This window comes from Sander lucioperca, chromosome 10 (genome assembly GCF_008315115.2).
Source record: "Sander lucioperca isolate FBNREF2018 chromosome 10, SLUC_FBN_1.2, whole genome shotgun sequence".
In the NCBI taxonomy this organism is placed as follows: Eukaryota; Metazoa; Chordata; class Actinopteri; order Perciformes; family Percidae; genus Sander; species Sander lucioperca.
The window spans coordinates 23682488-23697590 of record NC_050182.1 but is presented as its reverse complement, the minus strand read 5'-3'; the positions used below and the strand labels follow the sequence as shown (position 1 = coordinate 23697590).

The window sequence follows — 15103 nt, the reverse complement described above, 5'->3', positions numbered from 1 at the left end:
CAGGTTCAAGAATCATGTGAAGCATCATATTTCACCACATTTATTAATTTCACAGTGAAAAAAGATGTGCATTAAAAAGTGAAAAATACAGTAACATATGTATTTTTTTTTAAATCATTTCTTGAAATCATGTACCGGTAATGTAGAGTTCCTCTATTTGCAAAAAAAAGTGCATTATATAATCAGGGCCGCAACTAACAGTTTTTTTCTTTATCGATAAATCTTTAAATTATTTTCTCAATTAATAATTTTGTCTATAAAATGTCAAGATCCAATTGCCAAAATCCAAGCTGATGTCTTCAAATGGCTTGTTTTGTCCAACACGACGGTTCCAAGCCCAAAACTATTTTCACAAAAGACAAAAGAAAGCAAATGTTTGGCATTTTTGCTTGAAAAAATAATCCTAACCATTAATTGATAATCACAATAATTGTCAATTACAGTAATTATACTAATATAAAATTAACAATTTGTGTTGGAAATCTCTGCAGCCCCTCATTATAGGGAAGGGTTAAAGATCTTAATGGCTGCCGTGTTCTTCCCATCATCTGTGTCACATGGATTATAGAAGGGGAACAAAGGAACCTCAACTGTTCCCATAGTAAAGGTGTAGATTGGCGCCATGGTAACAGCATTATAGAAAGACACCTCCTCCTTTTCACAGTCTAAGAATACACCGATGCGGACAAGACGGACAGATACGTTGACCTTGGTGGGCTTTGGGTCGGTGCAGGCTTGGACAGATCCGTCCTTCAGGGACAGGGTCCAGAGGCCACTGGAAGGGCCAGAGGCATCCATTTCCCCTCTAGGGACATCTTCTCGTGCCACGCCCAACCTCCACGCTGTCTTACGTCCCACCTCAACCTCCCAGTAGTGTCGGCCTGTGGTGAAGCTCTGATGGCCCAACACACAGTAATAATAGTGGAACCGTTGTGGGTTGGACTGGAAATCCTTTGTGTCCTTATCCTCCTCAAACCACACTGAGGTGCGAGACTGAGACAGGGACAGATTAGGGTGGGCTGTCTCGGGGTCAAAGGTCATTGATGTAATATCTGTAGGAAAATAGAGATTAAGTAAGGTAAGTTTTGTTGTTGTTTTGCATGTGATATCTCAAATGACAAGTGTGAACATACTTGGGTAAAGGCAGCTTTTCATGTGCTTCCATATCCTGTACTGTATGGGCCCCACAAACTGGCCGGAGCGTACCTCAGTGTCCACCTCCGCTGGAACAACAAACCTGACCTGAGATCTGCTTGGACAAAATGGGAAGAGGGGAGGACTGAATGGTAGAATATCGACCTGCTAGACACACCACAGTGAGGTTTATGGAGATAGATTGATGTACAGAAATGAGAGGAAATGTTAAGCATGCATACACACAAGATTAATGAGATGTGGAGAAGAAAACTGTTAAGTTGAGAAAACCTGCCTTTTTATGAGATCTTGAATCTCCTGCAATGAGAGAAACATTTTAGGAAAGTTAGTTGAAATAATAGTGCACAGCACTACACAACAACATTGAATTATCTCAAACAGTTGTCTTTGTTTGTACTCCAGCAAACTGTGACATCAGCAGGACGGCCTTACGCTGCTCATTCCTATTCGCTGACTAATGTGTCGACTTCCTTTTGTCCTTTTACTTTTAAATGAGAAATTGATTTAGACTTTCAAAACCAGAAAAGTCAACTGTTTAGCCAATAAATGTCTAAAATTGATCAAATGAGTGCCGATGAAGAGGCGCAGAACAGCTAATAGGGTGACACTGCAGGATTTGGTCTCTTTGATGTAAACCTGCACAGTCATGTTGTTTCCCAGCAGCTCTAAGCTCAAAGGAGTCCAAACAGGAGGAGCAATTAAAGACTTTTTTTTTTTTTACGAGAAAGGTAAGTAAAGTTTTGTCCCAGGCTAAGGGGAATGCATACAGTGACCCTGGATAAACCCACGTGTGGCCCTGCTGTTGCGCAAAGAAGGTTCCAGAATGTTGTATGGAGGGAGTCCAAACTATTCTCCACCTCCCCCTCTGTACCCACTTATACATTAGCTGCCCCTCGGTCCAAATTGACATCATCCCCATCCCAGCTTTGTATAGTTACAGTATATTTAGGCCAATAACAAGTCAAACTTCTGTGATAGTTTGACTTAATCTCAGTATGTTAATTTCTTCTTCTTTAGTGAAAACGCCTCCTCACTTTGAGCAGTTTAGGACTGTCCTCCTCAGCCAGTTTGCTGTTGAGTACTGTGATTGCTCTCTCCAGGTCTCTCCCTTGCGCTGCTATTTTCTTCTCTCTTTCCTTCAGCTGCTTTAGTTGTTTCTGTCTCTCCATCCTCAGTCGCTCCAGCTCCTTACACTCTTCCTCATCCAGGAAACGATGGATGTTCTGAAACTCAGCTCTGATGTCTCGTTCCAGGGCATCAAAACTGCCCTGAAAAATGAGAAGGGGAAATATTGATAATTATCAATTCAGCCTATGTGTGACTACAAATTTAGTGTGGATATGACAATGCAAATAATCATTTTCGAAACTGGCTTATGAATATATAGCCTCATTTAGTTTGTGTTAAACTATAATCACTGTGAATGAAAATAGTGTATTTTTGAAAAAGAAAGATTAATAATGCAGAAACAGTACCTCTACTTGCACTGAATCTATGTATGTCTCTCTCTCTGCGTCTCTGCACTCATCTACCTCGTGCTTAATTCTTTTAATAGCCTGGACAAGCTTTCCCTGTAACACACACACACATGCACGCATGCACGCACGCACACACAGACACACACAGGAGACAGAGTTGGTGATAAAGTACGCATAGAACAGAAAAGTAACTGATTTAATATTCTGAGTTTCTTCGCCTATGAAAAATGAGCTTTCAAAATAAATACAGTCACATTATGAGAGACAATGTATCTTGTGTCAGCTGTTCTAAAGGTGAAAACCATAAAACATGGAGCTTACCTTGTGATCACAGAGAAGGCTTTTATTGCAGTTGTTGTTGGTGTCTTTGGTGTGATTTTGGTACATTCCAGTTTCTGCAAATTGAACAAAACAGAAATCGAGAAGACTCTTGAGCAAAGTACAAAGAAAAAGTGACAGACAATGTAAGAGGGAGGGACAATTGGAGGACATGAAAATACAGAGAGAGGGAGAAAGAGGGAGAGGGAAAAACACACATGCCAGCACAATGAGAACAACAGTCAGAGGACGGTCATACTAATAGAGCAACAAGGACATACATTCAAGCAGAAAATCAACAGGAGAAAACGTATTGACATGCACAGATCAGTGTCCACAGCCTGACTTGAGAATATATGGATCCATTGAGAGTAAAGGAGAGAAAGGAGGGGTGGAGGGGAAGCAGATGACTACAGCTGCGAGGAGGGCTGGCTGGTTTGGCTGGCAGCAGGGATTTATGGCAGCAGACACAGAAGAGTCTATTTCTGTCTGCCAGTGTCTTTGAAATCAAAGAAGAATCTGTCGGTGTTGAGAGGCAGCTATTGTGTTTCATATCAGCAGTTGCTTTGCCTGGAAGGAAGACATATGCATGTTTATTTTTGCAAGGTTGTTCTCTTTAATGTCCAGGGGTGTGAGAGGATCCACTGCAGCAACTATGAGCTATTGCAGAGCCTGTTTTGGTAGTTGCATTAAAGGATGCTGGGGTTTCATATTGTCTGAGAGGGGGGCAAAACAGGTTTCTAAACAGTCAGCATTTTTGCGCTCTTCCCCTTTAGGAGTATATCTGGAGTACAAGCCTCTCCTCTTTTTATATGTGCCTTGGTTTTGTCCACTTATCTCAACTTTACCTCTTTCTTCGTCTCTGCCTGTCTCCCCCCATCACCCTAGACACACAGGGGGTCTGGCCATGAGTATGTGCACTGAGGCGGCATTACTCGTCTCTGCAAATGTTGCTCATCTATAATTCATGATCAACCTGCAAGTGACTGTGCTGAGCTGGGGTTGAGCTGCAAACTCAGTGCATAACAGTATACGTCAGGTGGAGGGAAAACTGACAGGATGATTTAATAAAATACAAAGGTCCACTGCAAGAAGTCATGGAAGCATGCACAGCAACACTAGGAATCAAAGCAGCTGTAAATAAGGTTTGGCTGTTAAATTTTAAATTAATGAATTGTCTTTTAGTTTTTGTATAATTTTATCTTTAATTCAAAAATAAATTACAGGATTTTAGGAAAATGTGTGGAAAATATATAGAAAACCAAATATGATTGTCAGTCATAAAAACTGTATATGTAAGTATTAAATTAAACCAAAAATAAAAAACCACAAGATCAGAAAAGGTGAAATCTTTATTTTGTTGTTATTTAGTTCTTATATCTGTATTCATATATTTATATTTGAAAAACAAGAAAAGGTTGAGTTTTGATTAGGGTAGTGTAGTCTTTAGTTCAGCCCCAAAAGCTCTGTTGGAGAAGCTTATTAACATACAAGGACAGTGTGGTGGAGCAGTACAGTCAACTCCCAGCCATGCAAGTCCAGATGGGAGAGATGCCACTAGATATTAAAAGGAAGCAGTAAATGGCCAACTACTGGGCTAACCTAACAGGACATGAAGAACAACATCTTGCTGAAGTGGTATTGCAGGGGTGCTGGGAACAAAGCAGACGACAAAGACCAAGCTTTGGCTGGGCTGGCAAAATATATGCAGAATACTTTAAAGTTATTAATATCAAGCTGCAACAGTAGTTATTCCAGAGGCTGAGCCATGCACACAATCAACACCAGTGACCGACATGTGTTTGCTGGAGCTCAAAAAGTCAGCAGCAGTAAACACCTCTTTCAGTTCATGTGAAAGATCAAGCACTCCCAGTATGTCAAAAATATATTCTTCTGAGAGTTCAAAAGATCCAAAACATCAGACAACTGGGTCTGCTTTTTCAGTTCCAGAAAGAAAAGCTATTGGAGTAAGGCGTACACCAAATTATCTGGGAATCTAGTCTTGGTGGAGATGCTTGGCTCTGGGTCGAGGAGAATTAACCATGGAACACTTTAATCTGCTCTGATTCGGTTTCAGTTCTCAAGATCATGAGATCCTTGTATTTCAGCTATCAAGATATTCTATTTGAAGTGTTGCATGTGCAATCAACAAGGTATGTCAATTATTTGTATGTGGGTTGCTGCACATGTAGGTCGGTGGGGACATGAGGAGGTGGACAAGATAGCAAAAGAAGCACTACAGAGAAACACTATAGATTTACCATTAAAAAGTCCCATTAAGCAAGAATGGATCAAAGGTTGTAAAGAGCGAGTAGTGCCCCCCCTCCTTCATATATATGTATTTTTTTCCCCTTTGTTCTGTTATGGAGTTTGTACAATGTAATACCTTCTGTAAAATAAATAAAAAGTTAAAAAAAAAAAAAAGTCCCATTAAGCAAATCAGAGGTCACTACAACTATTCCCTACGGTCAAGGGAATAGTTTGGAAAGCAGGAGCAGTGGAACACTGAAATAAGGGGAATGTTTATGTACAATTTAGCCTAAATAGTAAAGTGAAGTCAACATTTAGAAACATAGGCCCAGGTCAAGAAAATGTCACTTTCAACAGTCATTCCACTTTAAATGGCACACTTTAAGATAATAGGAATAAATGAAAACATCTACCTGGTTTATGTGAGCATTGTCAGGTTGATGAGTCTATTGTGCATGCAAGGATTGTAGGCTAAAAAGTAAACAAGAAAGGCAACGTGCAAAAAGATCTCAGATAGATAGATAGTTAGATAGATAGATAGATAGATAGATAGATAGATAGATAGATACTTTATTCATCCCGAGGGAAATTTTAGGCATCCAGTAGCTTAGACAACCATAACACAACAAACACACAATCACATACACACATATATCTCACATACATAAAAATCACTCACAGAAATTTAAAGAGTTAACAAATTTGTGAAGTGATTACAAAGGTCTGGTATGGACAAATGCCAGACCTTATAAAATGTTCCGACAGTAGAATTGTCTATGATTTGATCAGGCAAATCATCAAAACAGGATAAATGGGTAGGATTTAATGTCCAGATGACAAGCAGAGGGGGGCAGTAATGTATCTAATACGCTGAATGCTAAAGCGAAGCGCCGTTAAAACCCAAAAGAAGAAGAAAAAAGGTCCCGCCCATCACGACGCTTGAAAACGACGTCAAGAAAGTAAACAACAGCATGTCGCACAGACAGACTCAATCAAGAGGTAGCCTACCAATGGTTTTTCAAGGATAAAAATAGCCTTGCAATTTATCGAATGCATGTTTTTTTTTAATATTTGAAATAGATTTTGGTGCATATTTCCAGAGGCCTGTGAGACCAGCAGCTTTGTATCTTTAGCGAGCTAGCTATGTAAGCTAATGTTTAGCTTAGTGTCCTGTACGTTACTTTCTTATGTCGTTTCACTGTCGTGTTAAAAGGAATTACCTCCAGTATATAACTACTGTGAGCAGACGGTAGATTTCCATCTTTTGTATGCTGTATTTCAGAAATGAACGGTCGAGCGGACGTTGAAGTTGACTACAAGCGGAAATACAAAACTCTCAAACGAAAATTAAAATTTCTTGTTTACGTGAGTACAGTCATTCTGAGTGTAAAAAGTCAGTCTTGAGCAATCATGTTTCAGTATTTAACTAATACATACGGTATATGTCTCATTATCTGCGCTGATTTCGTGCATTTTGGGTTTCCCTTTCCAGGAACAGGAATGCTTTCAGGAGGAGCTGAGGAGAGCACAGAGAAAACTTCTCAAAGTTTCCAGGGACAAAAGGTGAGATTACATTGTGTGTACATGGAAATGGGTGTATGTTAAACACTATAATGTCGTGCAGTAAATAACAATGTCTTGTATTTGTTTTCTAGCTTCCTTCTGGACAGACTGCTGCAGTATGAGAGGGTAGATGAAGACTCCTCAGGTAGTTACTACACCTCACCCAGAGTGTTTATTAGTGTTTGTGGCGTGCTTTCATTTTTATCTTAAGAGTTGCAATCGACTGTACTGCTGGTTCAGATTTTCTTGTATTCTGTTCCAGATTCAGATGCAACAGTTTCTTCAGAAAATAGTGAAGGAGAAGGCCCCAGGGAGAGGGAAAGAGAACGAGATGGAGCAAAGAAGTAAGTTGTGCGTTTTAACATAAAATGTTGCTTGTACTATCAATATTTGCATAAATGTGTACATGCAATATACATGTTGATAAAGATTGATTAGACTTTCTCTTTCTCTTTTTAGTCATTGTGACCATTTTAAAAGGAAAAAAACTCCCCATAGTAAACATAATCCTGGTACAATGCACAGCTGAGTAAACAATTTAAACCCTACAAATATGGTGTCTTTAGGAGTCTGGGTGTAAATGGTTATAAGGCCTCTAAGCCATTTTTAGTATTCAAGTCTTAAATTGGTGTGTGAAATGAAGGTACAATTGCCTGGTATTATCATCCAACACATCTGTGACTAATCTGTGCTGGAACTGAGACTAAAACGTGGGGCTTTCGTTCAACACATTTTGCGCTCTGGATGCACTTGCTGCCACACTTAACTTTCTCTTAATTTCTCATGTACTCTTTTCAGGCGAAGAAGTAGTCCTGGGGCATGTCTTCCTTCATCATCCTCCCCTCATCTCTCCCTGCTGTCCCGTCCTGGTGTAAATGCCCTACAGCCATCAAGCTCTGGACCCTACCTCAACACCGTGAGTTTCTGTCTCTCTTTCTTATATCTTAGTCTGGCCAGTATTGCCAGCATAGAATATTGCTGCATCTGTCATCTCCTCATCGCCAAACATAATCCCGGTCAGGCATTGTTTATATAATTTGATTCTTTTGTCATTTCATTCACAAGTCTGTTTATCTCTTTGTTTGTTTTTTGTTTTGATGCTTGTAATAGCTTCCCTGTTTTCACATTGTTCATTCTTCTGTGTATGTTTTTTTTTTTGTGTTTTGTGTGTGTCTGTCTTATAAATTGCCTATGCCTGTGTGCATGTGTGTTCTTGTGTTCATTTGGCAATTTGGGGCCTATGTGTGTGTTGGGCAGATGCCCTTCCCACCAGAGTATTTGGCTCCCCCAGCTGAACGAATGAAGAAAGAGAGAAAAACAAAGACGCCTAAAAACAAGAGAGAGACTACAGGGAAGGTGAGAGAGGAAAAGGGAAAACAAGATGTTCAGAGATAATATTAATGCAGATATACTGCTTACTTCTCACATCGTGTATTTTTATGCCATTTATATTAGATGGCATAGTAGGTAATTTTTTGGGGGGTTATATTTTGTTCACACTATGTATATGCATAAGAAAATGGAAGTAATATGTGTCTGCTGTTATGTTTTCCTTAGAAAGTCCAAAAACTCTATATTGGTTAATTACTTTGTTGCACAATATTGCCAACAGGTTTTGATATATATACGGTTCTCTTTACTCAATACAACTTGTAATAATTACATTTGAGGACACTGACGTTGTCATTTTAAGTTCGGCACTATGCTGAAATGACCTTCTGGTTTGTAAGTTCATGTACATGCTGCATGCTTTGTCCTGATTAATGCAGTCATCCATCCATACCCCTCATTCTTCCATCATATCTCCATCCCTGTCATTCCTAACATTTTTGCTTTATTTTTTATTCCTCTCAGGTTGTTGCCCCAATGGCAGCTAATTACCCGTCAGCCCCTGCGGCCCCTCCAGCAGCCAGTGGCCCCTTCAGCTGGGTTCCCAGACAGATGCTTAGCGGAGATGCAGCTGAGGAGGAGGGAGAGAGCGATGGTGACAGCGACAGAGGAGATGAAGACAGAGGGGAGGGAGATGAGGCTGAACTGGTCATTGACATCCCTAATGAGTGAGCCTGAATGTGTGTTTTAGGTGTGTGTGTGTGTGTGTGTGTGTGTGTGTGTGTGTGTGTGTGTGTGTGTGTGTGTGTGTGTGTGTGTGTGTGTGTGTGTGTGTGTGTGTGTGTGTGTGTGTGTGTGTGTGTGTGTGTGTGTGTGTGTGTGTGTGTGTGTGTGTGTGTGTGTGTGTGTGTGTGTGTGTGTGTGTTTTCTGTATTCAGTAGCCCATTACACATTGTCAATTAAATGGAGTGCCAAGCTCCCCCCTGTGGACTTTTGCTTAATTGCAGTATCACTGCACTGTCAAAACTATCTCCCAGATAAATCTGGTTTTCCAATATTATGCTAAAAATAAATCTGTTATAATATTACAGTCACTGCTACTGGGATTATTACTTTTAAAACAGTTTTGAGCTGCCTGCTGATTATTGTCGACAAACTGTGACTACAACTCGGTATGTCCTGCACAAAGAGAGCTTTTGTCTGTTATTTGTTTTACATTGTCCAAACACCATCGCAGACTTGGTATTATATAAATACTGCAGTCCATTAAAGCTGTTTAAGTACAATACAGATGTTTCAAATGTTACGTCTTTATTGCTTTTTACCGGAAGTTTTTTAATTTGTACTTCTATGTTAATGTTTTTTCAAACAAATTGTTAAAAATCAAAGCTACTTCATGTTAAATGAGATTTATTATTATCGCACCTATCAAATTGTGTGTGTCAGAGAATAAATCATCAATCATTTCAGATGACTTCAGAGACTAAAAGTTTTTGTTTAACATTAAATTGTGTGTCAGGTTTCATTCACAGATTCTGCTAACAACATACTAAGGAGAACATTTTACTTACTTAAAAAAAAAAAATGTTTGTCTTAAATTATTTCTCATTGCACCATTTAAGATTGTATAGTAGATGTTATAGTATGACTTGATGCCCCACCCAGAACATCCAACCCTAAATCTCTCATTCCAGAGCTACAGTCAGTCACTCAGGTATGCTATAGTCTGTGAGAATATATGTGCACTGACAACATTCACTACACTAAAGCTATATTTAAGCATAGCTCATGTAAACTTAGTTCATGTTGGTTATTGCACAAGTTTTTCTTTTCTTGCTTGACCCCTCTGCAAAGGAATCCTGATACCACTCTTAATAGAAGCCCAGGGGTACGTTTGGCTCATGTTTGCCATAACTCTGAAGCAACTTGAAGGCAGCCTGGCTGGACTCTACCTCTTTAAGGTGTCAAAAGAAAGCTAGATGTTTTTCTGTTCACTGTTCTTACTCATGCACAGGGTTATCAGATTACATACAAATTGCTGTTTTTGACACTGGTTTTGTAATGAACAGTCAGCGCCAACATCATGTCTCAACAGGCAGGTTTCTTATATCAAGGAAAGCAATCTGCAAGGCATCAAAGGGAGTGTGTTTTGTCTTGGAAGTTAAGAGTTCAAGAATCACTGCACTGTGGGTGAGACAATGACCCATGACTTTGACACTGTCAGGATTAAGCTTTAATGAGGATTTCATTGTTAAATTTAGAGCTCAGTTGCTCACATTTTTCCTGGAGTTTCAAGTGAGAAGTCCTGCTTGATATGGAAGTATTTCAAAGCAACTGTAACAGAACCAGCATTTTCAGGAATGCGCTGTACCAAGAATATGGACTGCAAGAGTGTGTCATTCAAGGGACTTAGCTTTTACAAGGACCATTGTTTTGGAATGCAGACTTACAGGTAATTGGCAGCTTTGATGGGTGTGTGCTTGGCTTGTGTACCTAGCAGCAATGGGAGTTAAAGGTGTAACCATAGAGCGTTTAAGAGGGAGGGGTGAAGTGGAGGGAGAGTCGCAGAGGGTGGAACTGACAGAGGGGGCGAGGTTGTCAGGGAAAAGGAAATGAAGGAGTAAGCAAGATTGTGCCTGCAACACAAATACGTTTGGAGTGCAGCAGACTTTAAAAGAAGACAGGCATGTTTGGACACAAACTGCAGGAGAGATCAAGGAGCAAGTGAGAAAACAACAAGCCATCAGCAGCCAACCGTGGCCACCTTATCTTTTCCATCTATATACGGAAACCACTGGATAATTCATAAGCCTCTCCCTCTTGTTCTGTCTGAGTGTGTGTATGTGAGAGAGGGGATTTGCTGAGCTCACCACCACCATGCTGTGTCCTGCTGCTGTCAGTGCAGCTGCTGCGGCTGTCTGGCTGCTGGCGATGCTGGGCCCAGGCCTGTCTCTTCCAGCTGAGGGCAACTCTGAGCCAGGCTTCAGCCTTTGCAGCCACTGCTTCTACAGACAGACGCCTCCTCAGGGAGCCTCTGCAGGGTCGCTGCTGCGCCCACTCTGCTACAGACTGGCTGGGGGACAGGCGTTTGCCACTCTGTCCAAACCGACCTGTGACACAGCTGTCTACTCGGCCTTCCATCTCAGCCACGGATGGACAGAGAAGGAGGGAGAGGAGGGCAAAGAGCTTGTGGTAAGGACGGCATCTATCATTCTGTTTAAAGTAGTACTGTCTGTTTTTGAATAATGGAATTTGAAAAATAAAATGTATAGCACAAAATCGTACAGATTGGTGTTACAGCAAGCATGCAGTAAATCAGTGGTGGAAAGTACATTTACCAGTACTTACAAAAAAAAGTGGTGGCACCAAAGAGACATTTCACAAAAAGCAAAGATTATAAAAAGTAAAAAAAAAAAAAGATACACATTTGTGTCACAAAACTTATTTTCCCTTCTCTTCTCTTCTACCCCATTAATCATCTAACAACCCCTCAGATTGATACTGTGACTCAGCTCCTGTCACACTCATAGATCATACTCATGTAGTTTAGTCCCACAAGTATGTTTACTTTTGATACTTTAAGTATATTTTGTGGACAATAGTTTGGTACTTTTACTTCAGTTTGATTTTGAATGCAGGACTTTTACTTGTAATGGAATATATCCTTTTTTGGTCATTGCATTGGTACTTTTTACTTAAAGATTAAAGATCAGAATACCTATTTTGCCATTGCATTAAACATTGTAAACAGTCAGCTCTGGTAATTTCCTGCAAATCCCTGCATTTGAAAATTGAATACAGACAGTAAAAACAGATAAGAGCATTCTTATATAGACTAATTATGCTATATTTAATTTATTTTTCATTTTACATTTAATTAAGAAGTTTTTAACATTTGGACATGATAAATAAAATCAAATGGAATAATTCATATTTGAAAATACCAGCTGAAGTATCTGTAAGGTAATAGAGTGGGTTATAACTAGTGTACACTTGCATAGATCCTAATGCACCCACATAGGCGTAATTTACAGGGGGGATGGGGGGTTACAACACCCCCCTCCCCTCATAATAAAAACTGGCCAGTTCAACCCCCCAAAAACCTATTATAATTTCCATTACATAAATAAAGACATTTGCACTACTTGATGCAGGAAATGCACAAATCGTTGCAGAAAACTTCACCAAGAATGCAGAAAATGAAGTGTCTGAAATGTTTAAAATTTCAATTTTGCTCAAAAGTGGAGATGTCAACCCCCCCATATCCCACCCCCCTCCCCCCTCCCAATGTTGAACCCAAAGTTATGCCCTAACCATAATAACATGTGTTTCTGATTATTTTTTCTGCCAGGCAGAGGAAGAAGAAGACAACATTAAAGTAGCAGTACCAGCCCTACTCAGAGGAGACAGGAATCCTTCTCATGCTGTCTCGCCCACAGACTCCCTGCTTCAACACTGGGACTCAACAGTCACAACACTGGTCCAGTCAAGCATCACTCCCCAGTGCAGCACTTTAGGGGGTGATCTCTACATCCTGACCGGGGTAGGAGGTTTCGGGGCTGCTGAGGATGAAGACGAGGAGTGTCAGACAAAACCTCTGTGGTCTGCTGTGTGCTGCGCTGTCCCAGATGGGAAGAGTGGCTTCAGCATGGGGTTAATCAGAGAGACAGGACAAGAGGAGAGGCAAGTGAGCGTGAAGGAGCTGGAGGAGATGCTGGGAGTGTCAGAGCTGTTCTCAGAAGGCTGTGGAGGAGCAGATGAGGAGACTGTTGGAATCAGAGTGGGTCTTCATAGCGAGGGGCTCCCTGGAAACATAAACAAGCTGGATGCAGATTCAAATGAGCACATTAAGGAAAGAAGAAAGGCACCGATCACTGAAGAGCTGGTGGCTGGTGAGTCCTCAGCTGACTATGAAGCTGTGGATGAACAAGAGACAGATACAAATTCCAGCAGCACTCTGGTCTACGTCCTCTGCACCACCATGTCTATCCTTACAGCTCCGCTGCAGCCTGTGTTCTCCAGAGTCACACAGTTACCTGGACAGGTGATTCAAGTTACTGAACCTTTTAGACATAGTTTAATTTAATTTAAAATAAAGGTATACTCCAGCAATTTAGTTTTATACTTCCACAAGGCTCACAAGGGAATAGACTGCAAGGCTAAGCCCAATGACATCATCAGGGTTATTTTGTCAAACTTTAGACAGCACATCCAGAGAAACAGAAGACATTATACAACTGTTTTCACAGGCTGAGTAGTATTCCTCATAACAAGTAAAGTGAAATGCATGTGTAAAATTAGTACTTGATAGTTACAAGTATACAATACTGGATAATTAGGATAGTAATTTATTACAACATGAGTGAAAACAACAAGGGAAAAGTTCAACGGGTTTGCAAAAGGCAATAATAAACAAAATTAAACCAAAATGCAACAACAACAATAGGACAAAGCAAAAATATGACTAATACGGGTATAGTACTAAATACTACTAATCTTCCAAATGTTCATGAAATAAAACATGGAGATGTTAGTTTAGTCAATTTGGAGAGAAACAAGTCTGTTTGACATGTTCAGTTTCAGCGTTGTTTAGTAAATCTCCTCATTCCAGTGTGCTCCTCCCAGAGACTGGAATGAGGTGTGGCCAGCAGCAAGTTTTCACTCATTACATGCCCTCAGGTCATTCTGTCATTTCATTATTCACACATTTTAATCTCATTTAACTCTCTTTTGACTCAGGTGACATACGTTCTTCAAGAAGACCTTGGGGTTCTGTCTGCCCTGCCCGGAGAAACCTTCTCCCTGCTCCACCTCTTGACCTCTGATTTTTTGTCTTGGATGGGCTTAGCTGGAGAAACATTACTGGGTATCGGGGAAAACTGCTTCTCCAGTGTCTACTACTGCTCCTCCTCCATGCTGGGGGCCCTGCTGAACAGCTGCGAAACTGGGGTCACTGGCATGGGGACCCTGGCTGGAGACACAGTGGGGATATTTAGTGATGCGTTGGATAATGCTTGGTGGGTGACCAAGTTCTTTGGAGGGTGGCTGTGGGAGCAGATTGAAGGTTACATAGGAACAGTGTTGTCAGAGATGGGGGGTCAGGTGAAAGCTGTAGGTGGAGGGGTGGAAAAGCTGGCGTTTAGAAGTGGAAACAGGGTGGGTAATGTGTTTAAGCTGGGAGGGGGTTTAATAACGGGGATGGTGGATATGGTCATTGGTGCAGTAAGAGAAGCTTTTGGGCAGGAGTCAGAGTGAAAAGTGGAGGGAAAGTCCACATGACGCCATTAGTAACAAACTTTTTCAAATGTTTTCTCCAGTTTTGGTTTGTAAATTTCTTTGAGTAAGAGTGTGAAAAAGGGGATAGCCATATGTTTTTGAAACAAATTTAGTGAATTACAAATGTCTTATACTTACACATCACTGTGGCTAGCTGTCCAAATAATCTGCTGCTGGTATTAGTGACCCAACTGTGAATTAAAAACACTGTGCACTAGGCTTTTGGATGTAATTATTCAAAACAATTATTGTATGATAAATGTTATGAGAAAGGTTTGCTTACACATACATTATAATAAAAGAGAATGCTGGCATATCATTGTTTTTTTCCTTTGTATATTCCTGTGTAATAAAAAATGTTTTCCTTATCAAAACAAGACATTTGTTACATACCTGTATTCATATCAAAACCTTCCAGATATAAAATATGAATGCTAATATACTTAAGTGAAATTAAGAGTTACTTTACTTGAGTAGTTCCATTAGATTGTACTTTCTATTATTTTCCACTACATTTCAGGGGAAATATTGTACTTTATACTGACAGACAGATACAGTAGAGTACGTAAGTTACTTTGAATTAGAATTTTGCATATAAAACTAATGAGAAGGTTATGAATTATGCATTGTTATAGATTAAACTACCAAGCAGCTATATAAAAAAGTAGTCAAAATAAGCTCCATCTCGACCAGCACATAGCATTGCAAGTATTGCTTTGCAATTGTCAAAGCAT

At 40.2% G+C, this 15103-nt stretch overlaps 3 protein-coding genes across 8 annotated transcripts; 2 read left to right on the top strand and 1 right to left on the bottom strand.

Moving 5' to 3' along the window:
• Positions 1-229: 229 nt before the first annotated feature.
• si:ch73-54f23.4 (zinc-binding protein A33) lies at positions 230-3389 on the bottom strand. 4 transcript variants are annotated; one of them, XM_031299705.2, is made up of 7 exons: positions 3298-3389; positions 2955-3028; positions 2631-2726; positions 2190-2423; positions 1430-1452; positions 1134-1249; positions 230-1052 (listed from the first exon to the last, which is right to left on the bottom strand). In XM_031299705.2, the coding sequence occupies exons 2-7, from the start codon at positions 3018-3020 to the stop codon at positions 499-501; spliced, it is 1089 nt and encodes a 362-aa protein (XP_031155565.1). In that variant the 5' UTR covers positions 3021-3028; positions 3298-3389; the 3' UTR covers positions 230-498. The 4 variants fall into 4 exon arrangements, with proteins under 4 accessions (XP_031155565.1, XP_035862602.1, XP_035862601.1 ...); XM_036006709.1 differs by having other exon boundaries at positions 3233-3336; XM_036006708.1 differs by having other exon boundaries at positions 2955-3040; positions 3233-3311.
• A 2639-nt stretch (positions 3390-6028) lies between these two features.
• Positions 6029-9601, top strand: ino80e (INO80 complex subunit E). Of its 3 annotated transcripts, none has more exons than XM_031299706.2 (8): positions 6029-6200; positions 6484-6566; positions 6694-6764; positions 6857-6909; positions 7027-7108; positions 7563-7680; positions 8022-8120; positions 8619-9601. In XM_031299706.2, the coding sequence occupies exons 1-8, from the start codon at positions 6173-6175 to the stop codon at positions 8823-8825; spliced, it is 741 nt and encodes a 246-aa protein (XP_031155566.1). In that variant the 5' UTR covers positions 6029-6172; the 3' UTR covers positions 8826-9601. The 3 variants fall into 3 exon arrangements, with proteins under 3 accessions (XP_031155566.1, XP_031155568.1, XP_031155567.1); XM_031299707.2 differs by lacking the exon at positions 6029-6200 and adding an exon at positions 6224-6346; XM_031299708.2 differs by lacking the exon at positions 8022-8120.
• A 1049-nt stretch (positions 9602-10650) lies between these two features.
• LOC116049748 (endonuclease domain-containing 1 protein) lies at positions 10651-14686 on the top strand. The gene is made up of 3 exons (XM_036006523.1): positions 10651-11285; positions 12445-13137; positions 13833-14686. The coding sequence occupies exons 1-3, from the start codon at positions 10971-10973 to the stop codon at positions 14346-14348; spliced, it is 1524 nt and encodes a 507-aa protein (XP_035862416.1). The 5' UTR covers positions 10651-10970; the 3' UTR covers positions 14349-14686.
• The last annotated feature ends 417 nt before the right edge of the window (positions 14687-15103 follow it).